The 17,172-nt window shown below is 47.9% G+C and overlaps 1 protein-coding gene across 1 annotated transcript; it reads right to left on the reverse strand.

Moving 5' to 3' along the window:
- Positions 1-268: 268 nt before the first annotated feature.
- LOC105723228 (large ribosomal subunit protein eL36-like) lies at positions 269-586 on the reverse strand. The gene has a single exon (XM_064376529.1). It carries the CDS (start codon positions 584-586, stop codon positions 269-271), a length of 318 nt encoding a protein of 105 aa, XP_064232599.1.
- Between the last annotated feature and the right edge of the window lie 16,586 nt (positions 587-17,172).

Below are 17,172 nucleotides of genomic sequence, written 5' to 3' on the forward strand. Positions count from 1 at the left end.
AGGTCCATCTATGAATTTTCTTGTAAAACCTAGTTTTAGCAAGACCCCCTCCCCCGACACCTTTGATATCTGCTCAGCTTCCGGCACCTTCTGCCCTCCCCTAGGTGAGGTCTGATCACCCAGTCTCGCCTTCAACAAAAATCTTTTAGGTGGGTTCAGCCAGAATCCTCCTCACTCCTGATAGTTCCTCTTAGTCATTTTCTTTTCTTTTCTTTTCTTTTTTTCTATCAAGTTGTTCTTTATTTCAGGGAGAGGGCAGGGGAGGGGCTCAGTCTTTCTTGGCAGCAGATTTTCTCACGGTGGCCAGGATGTTGCTCAGCTCCTCCCACTTCCTCTTGGCGCGGATGTGCGTCCCCACCCTTTTCTTGATGAACTCGAGGGCCCGTTTGTCCTTGGAGACCTTCAATAACTCCGTGGCGCGCCGCTCATTCAGGGCGAAGCCACACACCTCCCGGATCGTGTCCCACAGGAACTTGGTGTGTTTGGTCAGACGCCTGTGGCTGCGGCTCTGCCTAAGCTTGCTCGTGTTCTTGGTCACCTTGTGGCCCTTGTTGAGGCCCACAGCCACAGGGTAACGCAGAGCCATGGCTGCCACTCCCCCGTGGCGGCTGTGGTGGAAGCCTCTTAGTCATTTTCCATCCACTGACCCCGCCCTGCTCCCTGGCTATGTAAACTCTTACTTTCCCATGATGTATTCAGATTGAACCCAATCTCTTTTGCAGAACCCACACTGCAAAACCCCATTGCTGTAATTCTTCTACCTGTTGCAATGGTCCTGAAGAAAGTCTTCCTTACTATGCTCTAATAAGTAAGTGTCATCATGTAATTTTGGTTTTTTTTTTTTACTCTGAGACCCTTCTGCCTGGTACAGACAGAGCCTGGGGTCGTTGGCAGTGCTCCTGAGAGCACCTGCGCCTTCAGCTCCCTCATCTCACTTCCTCATGGGGCCATCCCAGACTCCCTCTAGATCTTTCTCCACACTCTTTTGAGGTGTGCAGTGGAGAAAAAGCAGGGGCCTCAACAAGGGCCAGGGGATCTTGGGTCAGCTTTCACCTCCACCAGCGGTGCGAACGTGGGCAAGTTATTTGAACTTTGGGACCACTGACTCTCCTTGCCTGGGGATATTACCTAGTAACAAGGCAGCCGAGGCACCTGAGCCACAGTCAGCATGAATTCCTTTTCATTTCCTCTAAGCAAGTCAGCCAGCTGCTTTTTGTCTTTCTAATTTCCTGACCCAGGGTCTGTGGGAGATGAGTAAGGGTGGAGTGGGAGGAGGTTTCTTATGCACAAGGTTTTTACAGCTATTGAACATCTATCAACAAGAGGCATCCCATATTAAAACAATCTGCCCTGAGAAGCAGAGAGGTACCAGGTGAGGTCTCCAGCTTCTATTTTTTCATAACTCTCTCTCCTCTCCACTTCCTCTCCCTGTCCCCTTTCTCATTCATCCACACCCAGAGGGTATGAGATACCAAACATTATTCAGGGAGGAAGGACCAACTCAAAATGACTCTGTCCATTCAACATCTACTGAGCCCATGCTGGGCGCTGGGCCTGACTCTGGAGACGCAGGGATCATATGAGGGGCCCGAATTTCCTGTCTGGTGGCTTTGTATATAGGTGGGATGCATGTGGAGGGGTGGAAGAACAGGTGCAGACATGCAGGAATGTACATAAACTATTACAATATTATGTGATAAATATGATAGTGGAGATGGATCCACAGGCACAAACGAGGGAGGGGGGCAGAAGGGCAAGGTGGGGGGAGGGTTCACAGAAGAGGAGCTAGGGCTGAAGGGTGAGCAGCAGGTCAGCAGGTGGCTAAGGTTGAGCAGAGGAACACAAGGGTGTGCCTCAGCCGAAACGCTCTCTTGGTTGCAGGCTTCAGTATCAGGATTCAGGGGTAGTAATTGGCACAGACTGCAAGAGAGCAGTGTTGGGGGTGCAGACACACTGAATACAGCACAAAGAGGCCTTGAACCCTGACCCAGAGTTGCCCCTTACTTATAGCAGTGACACCACAGCCACATATGCCAAGCATCTGAGCTGCAGCATCTAGTACAAAACACGTTCCATAAACGTTCATGGAATGAATGAGCAGAGGAATGAATAAACATTCCCATCCATCAAACGGGAGTGATATTATTTACACCAGCTCTGCCACGGGATTATCGGTAGGGCGAATTGAGACCATAGAGATTGAAAAGCCCTCTAAACTGTAAAATACTATGCTGATGTAAGGATTATAATGTGAACTGACACGGTTGATTGCCAGAGACAAAAACCATCTAGGAAGCAGCTGGCGATGGTGTAGTGGCTTTCCCGGACTGCAGAAAGCAGCTTTAATTGGAGCTCTTAAGGGAAATTCACTTCTCTCCATCGTCAAATTACTAGGACTCTTACAACTATTCTTGGAAACATTTTTTAAATTTTTTACATCACTGAATGGAACAAATCAAGCAAGATGTTAGGTGATAAGAAATAGCAGGAGGATTGGGTACATAGTCAGCATGGTGGGAAAACCTAAGAACAATCCCATCTTAACATTCCAGGTGAGATTTACTGATGGCCGAGTCCCACTCCCTATTTTAGAGCAAGGGAAACTGAGGCCTGGAGAACATGCTGTGTCATGGTGCTCACCTGGATTAAGTAATAATCATAACAGCTCATGTTATAGACTGAACATCTATATACAGTAGGTTATTTGATTCATACAATAGCCCTATAAAGTAGATACTATAATTAGCTCCATGTTACAGTTAAGAAAACAGAGACTCTATTAAGCCAAGTAGCTAGTCCAGGTGTACACCGTTAGTAAGTAAGGGTAACATACTAACAGCGTATCTCACTGTCGCCAGAGCAACTGGAGGTCCATAGGTAAGAATATCATTATGGGAAGAAATATACTGTTTCATTTACTTGGGGGTTGGGGAATATTTAACTAAAATGATGACCGATGTTGGACATGGAACGTGGGAAACCCTGCAACGATGTCTCTTACCTGGGAGTGAAAACACCCACAAGGACTTTCTCAGGGTTTGGAAGTCAATCAGCTCAAGCCAGGCCCCAGAAAAAGGAATGCAGTTAGATTTGCTATAATTCCCAAGCCCTCCTGCTCCCTCTCTCATTAGCTGACATTCAAGGTTAATGCATGCCAGGTTTGGGAGCTAATTATTCCACCATTAGAGATATACATTTCCCCCAGAGAACAACCAGAGATGGGAGCTGGAGAGAGGAGGAAGAGGCTGAGGAAGGAAAGAAGCAGCCTAGTTCTGACAGATGGTAAAATAGCATGTCATCATGAGCATCGGGCTTCCCGACCACTGGAGCATGCTTCCAGGAAATCTCAGCATCTTTCCTGGTTGTTCTCCAGGCTGACTGCTCTGCCCACATTCCTATTTGCCTGGATTTCTGGCAGTCACTGAGCCCACACCCCCATCTGACAGCCTTCATGGTTCCTAAAAGAGCTTGTAGAAAACCCTTCAATTTCATAATTTATCTACTCCCTAGCCTATGTCTAGCGATGGGATGCAGGATGGGGGGTGCTGACCACAGTGATTAATAACACATAGTCCCTGACTTCAAGGAGCTTTTACTACTGGGGAAGACAAATGTGCACTCAATCAACTCTAGCACTTGGCTATATTATTGGGATGAAGGTGCTATGGGACAGAGAGAGACACTTGAGCTAGGAGGTTCTGAAAAGGAAGAGCCATTTGAAGTGTGTCTGGAAGGACGAGTAAGGTTTCAAGATCGAGGAAATGGAAAAGGAAGGGTATTACTGCAGGTAAAAGAAAGAAAAGTACAATGGCAAAGAAGGCAGAACTTGCTTGCTTTGTGTGTCTGAGGAGTGGGTAAAAGCATGCTGCAAGTAAGCCTGTAGTGGGAAAAGGGCTGGGGAGGGCAGTGGGAGAGACCGTGAAGGGCCTGAACAAGGATGATTTGAAATCCAGAACTTCAATTAGAGGCAATGGGGAGCCACTGATGGCTTTTGAGGAAGGGAGTGACATGATGGGATTTGCATTTTAGAAAGAGGGTGGGGCAGTGTGTAATAGAGGGGAGCGAGTGGAGGGAGGCAAGAGGACCTAGCTTCAAGACGAGCTCTCGAAAGACTCCAACAGGAAGAAGTGGGAATTGCAATTAGTGGATGTGTTGGTGACCTGGTAAAAGGAGGTGAGCTTTTAAGATGAGATAGGCTTTCATCCACCCATTCCAGTTCATTTAGTGTCTCTTTTGTGTGAAGATAGCTCGAGCCAGATTTCTGGCCAGTTGTTTTGGTTGGGCATTTCTGTGTCTGCCTTAAGATGTCTTCTGGAGCAGGCTGCCCACTGGCCAGGGCAGATAGCAGGCAGGGCTGTTTGGCTTAGAGGCCTCTCAGAGTGAGCGATGGAAAGATTCATCCTGGGCAGGTGGAAGGCCTGCTCAGGTGGAGAGACAGCAGGTAATGAGTGGATGGGGTGAGCACAAAGGCTGCTGCAGCCCAGGCTTGCTCAGCAGCAGAGGGCTGGGGGACAGGGAAGTGAGCGTGTCAGTTCAGCTGCCAGAGCTGGCTGCCAATGGAGGGCAAAGAGTGGTGCTCCAGAGCAGAATAGCGAGGCAGAGCACAGTGACCTGATCATCCAGCCTCTGAGACCCTGGCAGCTTTGAAGGAGAGCATGCTCAGAGCAGCCTGGGGCAGTGGCCCCTGCTATAGGTTTTCACCTACAGAGAAGAGATCAGCTCATCCAGTGAAGTGAGGTAGGCTGGGCTGAGTGCTCTCCATGGGACTTCTGGACCTGGCTCTTCGGTGGCCTATCTGGAGAGCCCTCACGGCAGTATTGAACTCCTGAGGCAGACAAGAAAGCATCAAGGCCTAGAAACTGGGAAGCAGCCTTCTCAATCTCCTTCTGGACTTCCTTGACATTGTTCTGTCCGACAAGGGTGGCGGATTCCTCAAAAACCTAGAGCAAGGCAGAGCAATGCTGGAGAAAAGGAAAGTTCCTCTTGCGATTGTAGGCCTTTCTAATTTTCAGACGGTGAGTACACCTAAGGAGACACATTCAGACACGTTTACAGGTGAAGTGCTGTGCCCCCAAGTCAGCGATGCCCCATCATCATCCTGCTGAAAACCAGACCACAGAGGCAAGTGTAAATACGCTCATGAGTGGACACACACACACACACCCCCATGTGCCCTATGTCCGAGGCACATATGTTTGTGTATTCAGGGTGGGAGGATTGAGGAAGATGATGGACTCAGAATCCCCCTTAGATGCACATGAAGTTCAAGGGGAGGAAGGCCTGGGCAGAGCAGGGTTACCTCCAAAGCCAAGAGATCAGGGAGACACTAGGAGGCAGATCCTGAAAAGTCTCGGCAGAGGTGAAGGAAGTCTTTAGGAAGAAAAGAAAGGAGGGTGGAAACCATGGATGCAGAGGCTGCTCGAGAAGGCCACTATTTATTGAGCACTTTCCATGTGCCCTGTGTAGGGCTAGGTGATTTGCAGTGAAAGCTGATTCTCACAATAATGCTGTGACGTAGACATGATTATCACCTTTTGCAAATGAGAAAACTGAGGTTCAGGGGCATCAGGAAAGTGATTTGTCCAGGGCCACATGCAGAGCTGGGATATCTTTCAAAAGCCCATGTTCCTCTGTCTACACCAGGAGTTCTCAACCGTAGCACTGCTAACTTGTTTGCTGGATGGTTCTTTGTTACGGAGGCTGGCTGTGCATCACAAGATGTTTAGCAACAACCTTGGTATCTACCCCCAGTTACAAATAGCACCTGCCCCCTAATTGGGACCATCAAGAATGTCTCCAGACCACTTGGGACCATATGTCCACTGGGGGCAAAACCACCCCTGACCTACAGCCACTGCTCTGCACCCTGCTACCTCCCCAAACAAAGGCATTTTGGATCCCACCCCCAGCAGTCCAGAGCTGGTGCAGATAGGCCCTCCTGTCCTCTTTCTGCCTATGAAGTGATCATCCCACAGTCTGCACATTTCATGAGCTCTGTGAAGCAGCAGTCAACACCACCATGCCTGGGTCAGGTCCTGACCCTGCTGTGTGAGGTGGAACCATCTGCTTCTCCCGTGTGTGTGAAAAAAGGGGGCTGCTGGTCCTCATCAGCCGTTCTCAACCCAGGATGCACATGAGAGCCACCCGGGGAGCTGTTTTACTGTTTTGTTTCTTCTTGTTTATTTTTGATATTCAAAGCAAAGATACCCTTGTCCTGCCCCAGTTCTCCTGATGCCCAGGGTCGTGCTCTCCTGGTTGTTACACCTGACCTGAATCATTTCTAGGGCTCATTTCAGCCCCACCCTTCATGCCTGAGTTTGCTTGGATTCATTCATTCACCTGCCAGTCAATTTTCCCTCCTGTGTGCCAGATGCCAGAGTTAAGGACTGGGGCTCAGACAGGGCTCTCAATCAAGGATTGAGGGACAGAGAATGAACACACTATGTCACAGGGCAGGTCGTGCCGAAAGAGAGTCAGGCCCAGCAGCGTAGATAAACGGTGAGCAGCTGCTGTCAAGGGGAGGGAGTACAAGGCTGACGGCGAGTGTGTGATGGGTGTGGGGAAGGAGAGGCAGTGGGGCACATCTGTGTATGTGAGTAGGGGTATTCGGGAGGGAATACGAGTGCGTGTGCACGTGGAGGGGAAGGGGTTTATGGGTGTATGTACATATGTTATATGCATGTAACTGTGTGAATAGTGTATATGGTGTGTATGTGTGTCTTGTCTGTGTGTACAAGTGCATGTCTGTGTGTGAAGAATCTGGGTGATGTGTTTGTCTGTGCCTTTGTATGTGCATGTGTGTATACAAGGTATATGTGTATTCAGAGTATCTTTGTGCACGTGTGTGTTTGTAGAGGGTCAGGTAGCAGGAAGGCCTCCCAGAGAGGCCATCCCTGGGTCTGGCTCTTGTAGCAGGAGGAGGAGTTCAGTAGGTAGAAAAAGAAGAGGAGGCAGGCCTTCCAGGAAGAGGAACAGGCATGCAGAGTGTGTACAGGCAGAGGTGTGACTGAGCCTGGCATGTGTGGATGTGTGGGGCATGATGGCAGGGGCGTGGGTGGGGAGTAGAGAGGAGAGGTGGGGCAGGGATGGGAGAAGGCGAGGACTCCGTTTGGGGGCCACACTAAGTGGGCCTCACTGGAGCCCTCAGCACCCCTTTAGAATTTGAGGTGGGCTTGCCAGAGTTTTTTTTTTTTTTTTTTTTTTTTTGAGACGGAGTCTCGCTCTTGTTACCCAGGCCGGAGTGCAATGGCGCGATCTCGGCTCACCGCAACCTCCGCCTCCTGGGTTCAGGCAATTCTCCTGCCTCAGCCTCCTGAGTAGCTGGGATTACAGGCACGCGCCACCGTGCCCAGCTAATTTTTTTGTATTAGTAGAGACGGGGTTTCACCATGTTGACCAGGATGGTCTCGATCTCTCGACCTCGTGATCCACCCGCCTCGGCCTCCCAAAGGCCAGAGTTTTGAAGAGATGGCAACAGCAGCAGGGCAGCACGTCTGGGGAGTCCCAGGAAGAGGCCTGGCTAGGCCAAGTCAGGACCGCACCTGAGCTGGCTGCAGCAGTGTTTACAAAGCAAATGCATGCTGGAGGGATTAGCAACCTGAGTTCTTGGCCAGCCGAGGTGGGTCACACCTGTAATCTCTGTACTTTGGGAGGCCAAAGTGGGAGGGTCTGTGCAAACCAAGCCTCTCCACCAAATCACCTGCCAGCCTCCCACCCACTCACAATCCTCACCCGAAGCCAGGTGTCTCCAATCTCTATTCCTGAGCGTGAGGAAATCCAGCACAAACCCACCACCACCAGCAAGTAGAGCACTAGCTGTAACCAGGGCACATCTGAGCCAGCAGGCTCACTTTTCAATCTGGCTGTGGAGCAGTACACTGAGAAGTGGCCCACAGAGCTGCGAGAGTTCATGCTGGGAGGGGAATACAACCTGTCGTCAGCTTTACTGGTCGTGCCTCCTTGGGCAAGGCATGCTACCTCCCTGGCTCTCTGGTCCCTAGGGAGGAATGACGAAATGCTGGCAGCATTGAGTTGCTGTGATTCATTCAACAAATGTGTCCCCCTACAAGGTGCCAGGCACTGAAATACAGCAGGGAGAAAACACAGAAAGACCCCACCCATGTGAAGCTTGTGCTCTGCAGGGAGGAGACCAATCAATAGTAAACAATAAACACAACAAATGACTCAATTGTGGAAGGTGCTAGAAGGAGATACGGTAGGGAAAAATGCAAAGAGCAGGGTATGGGGGACAGAATGACTGGGATGGCAAATATTGGAATATGAAATGTGGCTGACGTGTAGAGGCAGTTAGGGAAATGCTGATTTTGCAAATGAGATCCTGTCATTTCCAACATGGATAGAACAGGGGGACATTATGTTAGATGAAATAAGCCAGGCACAGAAAGACAAACTTCTCATGTTCCCGTTCATTTGTGGGAGCTAAAAATTAAAGCACTTTAACTCACAGGGATAGAAAAGTAGACTGATGATTAACAACAGAGGCTGGGAAGGGTAGTGGGGTTGGGGGATGATTAACAGTACAAAATATGCAATGAAAGCAGTACAATGAATGCGATCTGTTATTGATAGCACAACAAGGTGACTACAGACAGCAGTGATTTGTTGTGCATTTTCAAATAACTGACGGAGTACACTTGGAATGTTTGTACCACAGAAAATGATGAATGTGTGAAGTTATGGAAACCCCATTTACCCTGATGCAATTTTTACTCATTGCATGCCTGTATCAAAATATCTCATCTACCCTATAAATATGCATACTTACTATGTGCCATAGATTTTTTTTAATAAGCCATGCTGGAAAAGGCATAATCAAGTGACAGAGAATAAGCAGAATGATTTTCCCTTGTTTATTAATCCAGTCAACACCTACTATGTGTTTGGTTCTATACTAAGCATTAAGGATGGATGCAAATAATTTCGGTAGGGGCTCATGGTCTGGTATGGGGGACAGGCAAGGATACAAACTAAGGATCCTGTGGTTCATGATATGGTGGGTGCTTTCCAAGGGGTTGGCCTGGAGGAGGGGGAGAAAACCTGGTTGGACAGGAGGGCCTCCAAGGAACCTACTGGGGTTGGCCAGATGGAGAAGAGGGAGAAGACAGAGGGTGTTCCAGGCAGGGGAACAGCATCTGCAAAGACTAGGGGAAAGTAGGGGTTGAAAAAAAAAGAGACAGAGTCAGCCACCTGGCGGCATTTGGAAAACTGTGAGTAGTTCAGGGTGGGTTGAAACTGGGAAGTGACAGATTTAAGTGATCTTTGGGACCATATCCTGAAAGCTTTTGACTGCCATGCCAAAAGGTGTTCCAGCTTTATTCAGAAAAATAACCTCTGAAGGATCTTTAAGCCGGGAAGTGATCTGATTGTAGTAGAATTCCAGGAATAATGCTGGTGAGAGCAGAATGAGGGTGGAGGAGGGAAGCAAGAACAGGACAGCATTCCTTCCTTTTAATGTCACCTCTTCAAAGAGGCATTCTATTGTAAGCCCATCTAAATAGAACCCTCATCATGCCCCATCCCCGTTAGCCAGCTTTACATTTCTTTATAGCGCTTATTCCTACCCAACATTGCATCTACGTCTGTATGCATTTCTTTATTTTCTGGTCTCCTCTCTATAGGATGTGCATTTCATTTAAGCATAGACTCAATCTATTTTGCTCACAGCTGTGTCACTAAAACCTAGAAAAGCATCTGACCCATAGTCGGCTCTCAAATTTTGTTGAAAGGAAATATAATAAAATTTTTATCTTTTTAAGAAATGGAAAACTTTGCTGTGGGCCTGTTTTTATCTGAAGTGATTGGCAGCTGGGACGTGGGTTGGCTCTGAGGATGGTGTTGAGCTGCTGTGAAGGTCAGCAAAGTGAGCCCCAGCCCATGAGATCTATATCGGAAGCCTCTGGAGCCACCCAGCAGGTTCACGCTGCTGTAGAACTTCAAGAACCCAGTGCTGCAAAGATCCCATCTGCATGTGCTGACCCTAGCACCTTGGGGCTGGTAGGCTTCTGACGCTGGGCGTCATGCCAGCATCTTACAACACCGAATGGTTCCAAGGAGGGTGCAACTGGCTACTCATGGCCATGGGTCTGAAATTACAGATTAAAAAATACTTTGTGAGTGGGGCATGGTGGCTCATACCTGTAATCCCAGCACTTTGGGAGGCTAAGGTGGGCTGATCACTTGAGGTTAGGAGTTGAAGACCTGCCTGGGCAACATGGTGAAACCCTGTCTCTACTGAAAATACAAAAAGTTGCCAGGCATGGTGGTGGGCACCTATAATCCCAGCTACTCAGGAAGCTGAGGCAGGAGAGTCACTTCAACCTGGGAGGCAGATGTTGCCGTGAGCCAAGATCGTGCCACTGCACTCCAGCCTAGATGACAGAACTAGACTCCATCTAAAATAAAAAATAAAAATAAATACTTATTGAGCACTCCCTGTACCAGGCAAAATGAAAGATAGCCTACTAATACTACAAAGTAGGTATTGTTATCCCCGGTTTACAGAAGAAAAACTGAAACTGACAACTGAAACTTGGTGATTTGCCAAGATCACAGAGCCAGGAAACCAGAACCCGGGTTTTTGCTTTGTTTTGCTTCGTTTTGTTTTTTTGAAATGGAGTTCCACTCTTGTTGGCCAGGCTGGAGTGCAGTGGTGCAATCTCGGCTCACTGCAATCTCCACCTCCTGGGCTCAAGCAATTCTCCTACCTCAGCCTCCCCAGTAGCTGGGATTACAGGTGCATGCCACCACACCCAGCTAATTTTTGTATTTTTAGTAGAGATGGGGTTTCACTATATTAGCCAGGTTGGTCTTGAGCTTCTAACCTAGGTGATCCACCCACATCAGCCTCCCAAAGTGCTAGGATTACAGGCATGAGCCACCGTGTCCAGCTGAGAACCCAGGTTTGATTCAAATACCTGTTCCACTCAGCAACATAGACTGAAATGTCTAATCCCAAACAAGACCCACCATCAGAGAGCCCCAAGCTCGGCTGACCTCACCACAGAGACTTTCCAACCCCTGTGATACACAGACCCTCAAACCCCCTCACCCAGCAGCACCCTTTAACTCCCAGGGGTAACGCCAAGCCAGGGTGGGTGGGGTTAACTTGGTGAATGAAATGGAGAAATAAGAACCCTTAGAAACTGACCAGGGAGTCATTTTGATAAATGAAACTAACACATGTATAGCCTGACCCTCAGGCAATGATATTAATGCTTTTTCATTTATTAAATTTATTTTCTTCTTTATTTGTCTATTATTTATTTGAGTTGTGGGAATATGGTAAGGCCGAATGTGCTTCACTTGAGCTCTTTACAGCAGGTAAAGTGATGCCGGGGACTTGGTGAGGTTGTTTTCCTGAAATGGTCCCCAGTCTCCACAGCTGGGATTACAGTGTCTGCCACAAATCTTTCATCCAGGCCGCCCCTCCCTGGGAGCAGCTTCCCAGGGTGCACAGTAAGGGGTGTGGACAGTCTGTCCTCAGCAGGGACTCAGCTTGCTTCCAGTAGATCCAACCCACCTTCCCTCACCTGCCCTGTGGCCCACAGTGCCAGTGATTGTGTTTGTGGCTTGAGGTCTTTCATACCCTTAGCTTCTGACAGTCTTCTAAAGGTGCCAATGATTTGGCAGCTCAGAAGAAAAGACTGACTGAGAGAAAAAGAACAAAGCACCAAGGTTTGGAGAGAGTGGGTGGAGACCTCCCCTGGCTTCGGGTGTTCTCAGACTGTGGGAGTCTGGCTGAACCCCAAGAGCTGTGAAAGATTCGAAGTCAAACGTGGGTTTATGTTACATAGCTATTCCAGTTTCCCAGGGTTTGAGATGGGAAGTCTGCGATGATGCGGAAGAGCAGCCCTCTGCTTCTCCTCCAGTCAGGACCTGTTTGCCTGGGCTAGGGGTTCCCCCAGGGTGTTCCTTCAGCCCCTGAGAGAGCTCTGCCCCCAGTCACTGCCCAACCTTCCTGCAACCCCTGAGAGAGTTCTGTCCCCAGGCCCTGCCCTGCCTCCCCTGCCCTCCTCAACACATGGCTGACTCCTTCCCACCCTCCAGAAATCAGCTTAAATGTCACCTCTCAAAGAGATATTCCTAGGTCACTCCATCTAAGCTAGCCAGTCCTGCTCCATTTTTTGCATTTCAGAGCTCTTATCATACTTTGTAGTTAAATATGTTTTTTTTTTCTTTTCTTTTCTTTTTTTTTTTTTTTTTGAGACAGAGTCTCACTCTGTCACCCAGGCTGTACTGCAGTGGTGCAATCTCTGCTTACTGCAGCCTCCACTTCTCAGGTTCAAGCTATTCTCATGCCTCAGCCTCGCAAGTAACTGGGATTACAGGCATGCGCCACCACATCTGGCTTATTTTCGTATTTTTAGTAGAGATAGGGTTTTACCATGTTGGCCAGGCTGGTCTCAAACTCCTGACCTCAAGTGATCTGCCCACCTAGGCCTCCTAAAGTACTGGGATTACACGTGTGAGCCACTGTGCCCAGCCTAAATATGATTCTTAAGTATTATCTGCCTCCACCTCTAAACTGTAAGTTTGAAAGGAAGGGCCAGGTGCGACTGAAGGGGCAGTATTCCACCAGCACGTAGCACAGTGCCTGGTCTGGAATGAGTAGGCATTCTGTAATATTTATTAACTGAATCAATGATGAATGAAATGAGAGCTTTACCTTATACCCATAGTCCTCAAATTTTAGAATGAATAAAAATTATCTGGGGAGCTGACTGAAATTCAGATTCCTAGGCCTCATTTCTTGTCATTTCTTGATACTCTGATTCGGTAGGTCTGGGGAGAGGCTCAGGAACATGCATTTTAACAAACACCCCTGGTGATTCCGACAGAAGCACCTCTGGGCAGACCACACCTTGGAAAACACTGCCTTACCTGCAGAGTTTGTCTCCTCTGCAGAGACATTGCTGAGAAATGAGTTTTCACTACCTGCCATTGCCTTTTTCTCTAGTCCTTCAAACATATCTAGAATCTAGGGGTTTAGGCCTTGGAGCTGGGGCAATGCGGGGTGGTGTGGCCAGGGGGTGTGCAGTGTAAGGAGAGGAAGGTATGTATTTATTATTATTAGAAATTACAAGCAGGCCAGGCATGATGGCTCACACCTGTAATCCCAGAACTTTGGGAGGCCAAGGTGGGTGGATCACCTGAGGTCAGGAGTTCAAGACCAGCCTGGCCAACATGGTGAAACCTCCTCTCTACTAAAAATACAAAAATTAGCAGGACACAGTGGCACACGCCTGTAATCCCAGCTACTCTGGAGACTGAGGCAGGAGAATTGCTGAGGCGGAGGTTACAGCGAGCCGAGATCACACCACTGCACTCCAGCCTGGTCAACAGAGCGAGGTTCCATCTCAAAAACATACAAAGAAATTAGAAGCAAATATAAGGAGCTCATAATACACTGCTTTACCCAGCTGTGCAGATACCATTGGTTACGTTTGTTCATTGGCCCAGTAGACTTTTTGAAGACCCAGAAACAAATTACTATGAAAACTAATATTTGTAGTAAATGCAATGTGGTTGTTACATTTTATCATGTCTGTATTATTTTCATATTAAACTTCTGCATTAGGATATTTAGAAGACTAGATTTAAGTTCAAATTATTTCAATATTTAGTTCTAATCAGTTACAGAATTGAAAAAATGATTCCTTACTAAAGTGCAGAGATCCAAATAGAAAAGGCACTACATTGACTGTGCTTGCTAAAACAATAATTTTTCTGTCTTACCAATTATGTAAATTTTGTCTAAATTCAGTTAGGAAACGTCCATCTTCTCTGATGTTGATCAATCACTTTCACATTTTTAACAGGAGTTTGAAAACTCCTCATCTGGAAGACGTTGAATTAGGTTGAGGTGAGTGAAGTGTCAGTGCTACCATTTTCTTGCTGTTTGCATTATTCATGTTATCTTCTTTCAGTAGTTTCTTTTTGTAAAAATCTTTTTTAAGCCACACATCAATTTAGGGTTAATTTGGTGAAAACAAATCATCAATCCATTTAACCTGGCCCCAAAGCAAAGGATTGCAAGACCAAGCCCTCCATGTTGTAAAGCCCGGCTCCATCCTCAGGTTCATGTTGCTTGGCCCAGCTGTACATGACCTTGGACAGTCTGCCCATCACACTGGTGAGCAGCCGGTATCCATGAACACAGCAAATATTCGTAAAGTGCAATATCTCTCCCATTGTTTGAAGCCATAGAAGTTCTAATATTTTCTCCCTATAATTCAAAGGCTCATCTAGCACAGAGCCATTCAGGCCTCTTTTTGGAGATGCCCGTTTCTAAGATTAGGAGATGCTGAGCCAGATATTGGGAGATAAGACAGAACGAGGTATCAAGAGTGAGCGTCCATCAGGTGCTGAGGGTGGGAGAATAAGGAAGATAAGAGGGTTGAGATTGTCCTAGAATTTCCAGCTGGGATTGCAGGTCAGAAGGGTATTCAGTTCTGACAGGCAGTATTTCCTGGGTAGTACAGGTGCAAAGAGTGATCTCATCTCACTACAGAATTCCAGGCAAGGGGAAGATCCAAAGGTTTGCTCTGTCCCCTGCTTTAGTTGAACTCTGTTTCACTGTACTCCCCACCATTACTGAATGGACTTATTTGAAATTCAAAGACCCAGATTCCAGTCCATGCTGACTCCACCCTTAGTAGCTGGCTGACTAGCACAGCTTCCTTATCCGCAAAATGACAACTTTTTTAAAAAGCCCTGCCTGCTTCACAGGATTATTATGTGGCTCAGAGATAAAGCATATGCACAAAAGCTCTGAAAACTGCAAAACGCTATACAAGTGTATGGTATTATTATGATTTAGTATCCTGTATGCATTGTGATTGAGGTACAAGGCAAGACATATCTATGTACTCTCACCTTTGTTTTTCTGGGACACCTTCTAAGAGAGTGTACGACCATGTGGAGTAAGAGGTAGATACTGAGATCGGTATCCTGTGGGTAGTACATTTGAGTGTCCTGAAATAACACTGACTCAGGCCTCCTGAGGCCAGAGGTCACACTTGGAAATGAGGTGACCTGGATGGTATAGAGGTTGCTGGGGATTCTGGAGCCATGGAGCAAGAATGCCTGGGAATACTTAAGAGGAACCTAGTTTTCCTGGAAATTCCCCACTCCAGGCATTTCTTCACTTGATCTGAGGAAAAGCTAAGAAGAAGCTGGCACTAGACTGAAACATTGTTTGAAAGTGGGAGATCTGGCTTTCCCTGGCCACCAGGGGTAGTCTCTTAACATATTTACTGGATGTCTACATAGTAGCATAATTCAAGCCCCTTGTGATGAAAGTACTAACAATATGATCGGAAACATTAAACACAGGATAGATAGATAGATAATGGTGATGAAGGTAGGTAGGTAGGTAGGTAGGTAGGTAGGTAGATAGATAGATAGATAATGGTGATGAAGGTAGGTAGGTAGGTAGGTAGATAGATAGATAGATAGATACTTGGATGGAGGGTTGATAGGTAAGTACAAACGTGACAAGACACTACAGTATCAGGAGAAAAAGAACAATTTGTTGAGCACCTACAATGTGCCAGGTCAAGGTGCCAGGTGCTTTCAGATGCGCTACCACATCTGTCATTGCTGACTCGTTACAGTAACCCTGTAAGGAAGCTTCAGCCCCATTGGTCAGACAAGATACTGAGATCCAGAGAGGCTAAGCAACTTGCCCAGGGCCATGCAGCTAGCCAGCCCATGTTCGTTCATCTAAGTCTCATGCTCCTGAGTCAGAGGAAACCCTCCCACCCCCACCTCTCAGCTCTGAATTGTCTTTGTTGTCCTGGAGTCTTTGTTCTGTGTAAGAACATCTTAGACTTTTTGAGAAAAGCCCCAGATCACTGTTCATTCATTGAGAACCTGAAACCGGCTCCTCAGCCATTCCTGCTCTAGCCACCTGCAAGTTTCCCAAGTGAAAGTGAGGCCTCTCAGGAGAAGTGAAATCACTGTCTCTTTAGGTGCCCACTCCTTACCCACCAGCGGAGCAATGTTTTCCAACCTGGCCAGGCTCCAGAAGCTCACTAAGGAAGTTGATTTGGGGCCAAAGGCATCTATGGTGCATTGTACGCTGAGGCCCTCCCTTTCCTGCCCCTCCATTTGCTCCCCTTCCTTTCTCTCTCTGGGTCTCTCCCTTTACCACTCCTATTCTGGGTCTGGGAAGGAGCTTTGCCATAATGTCAAGAGGGAAGAAGATGTCTCTGGGCCTCTCCCTGCCCCTCCATCTGAGTCCCTTCTGTCTCCCAGTTCCCTTGGAATGCAAGGCCAAGCCTCCAAGGAATCCCCTCCCCCTACTGGCATGGCTGGAGCCAATAGTGAGTTTGGGGCCACTGGCTATGATGAGGGGATGATCCAGGGCTCAGTGAGCACTGCCCAAGCAATTCTGTTAGGAGGTTCAGTTGGCCAGGGAGGATGAAGGCCTCCCTCTCTGGGATGCTCCTGATGGGACTTTGTGGGGAGTTCAAGAATCCTGTGTGAGGGCAGGATGGGGGAAGGTGGAGGGTTAGGGAAATCCAGCCCAATGTCTCCCAGTCTCCCCACCTCCTCTTGCGCTGGCCTCTTGGACCCCTGTCCTCTGTGCTCTTGGCATCTATGGCTCTTTTTGAGACTTCCCAGGCTGGAAAGCACTAGGTCCTGGAATACGAAAGTCTCTTTTGATATAGAATAGGCTTTCTGTTGATCCCAAAGATGCTCTTAAAATGCCAAAAAGGAATCAGAGTTTAACAAACAATCAGGTTCTCATTTTATGGACAGGAAGCTGAGGCCTAAGGAGGTGAAGTGGCCGCTATAGCAATTCCATTGCACCAGAATGAAGGGCTGTCCTCCAAACGCAGAGCCCAGCACAGCGGTGGAATCAACCACTTTACCTGACGCTCATGGGTCCTTGATCTCAGGGGTCTTTTCCGACAGAGGTCTGGGAGCATGACTGAGACACAATCTCAGAATCAAACCCCTGGAGGCAGTAGCTGTAGCAGGAGCTGACGATTCCCAGACACTCAGGACCAGTCAGCGCCCCCACCAAGGACGGGGCTACGAGAGGCTCCACCCACCTCTGTTTCTGCGCAGCAGGTTCAGCAGCTCCATTCTTCCCCAGAGAGCCACTCCATCAGAGGGTGGCTGTGTGCCCACTTACGAGGGGAC

The sequence above is a fragment of the Aotus nancymaae genome, unplaced genomic scaffold (genome assembly GCF_030222135.1).
Source record: "Aotus nancymaae isolate 86718 unplaced genomic scaffold, 86718_ANA_hifiasm-v0.15.2.pri h1tg000015l_1, whole genome shotgun sequence".
In the NCBI taxonomy this organism is placed as follows: Eukaryota; Metazoa; Chordata; class Mammalia; order Primates; family Aotidae; genus Aotus; species Aotus nancymaae.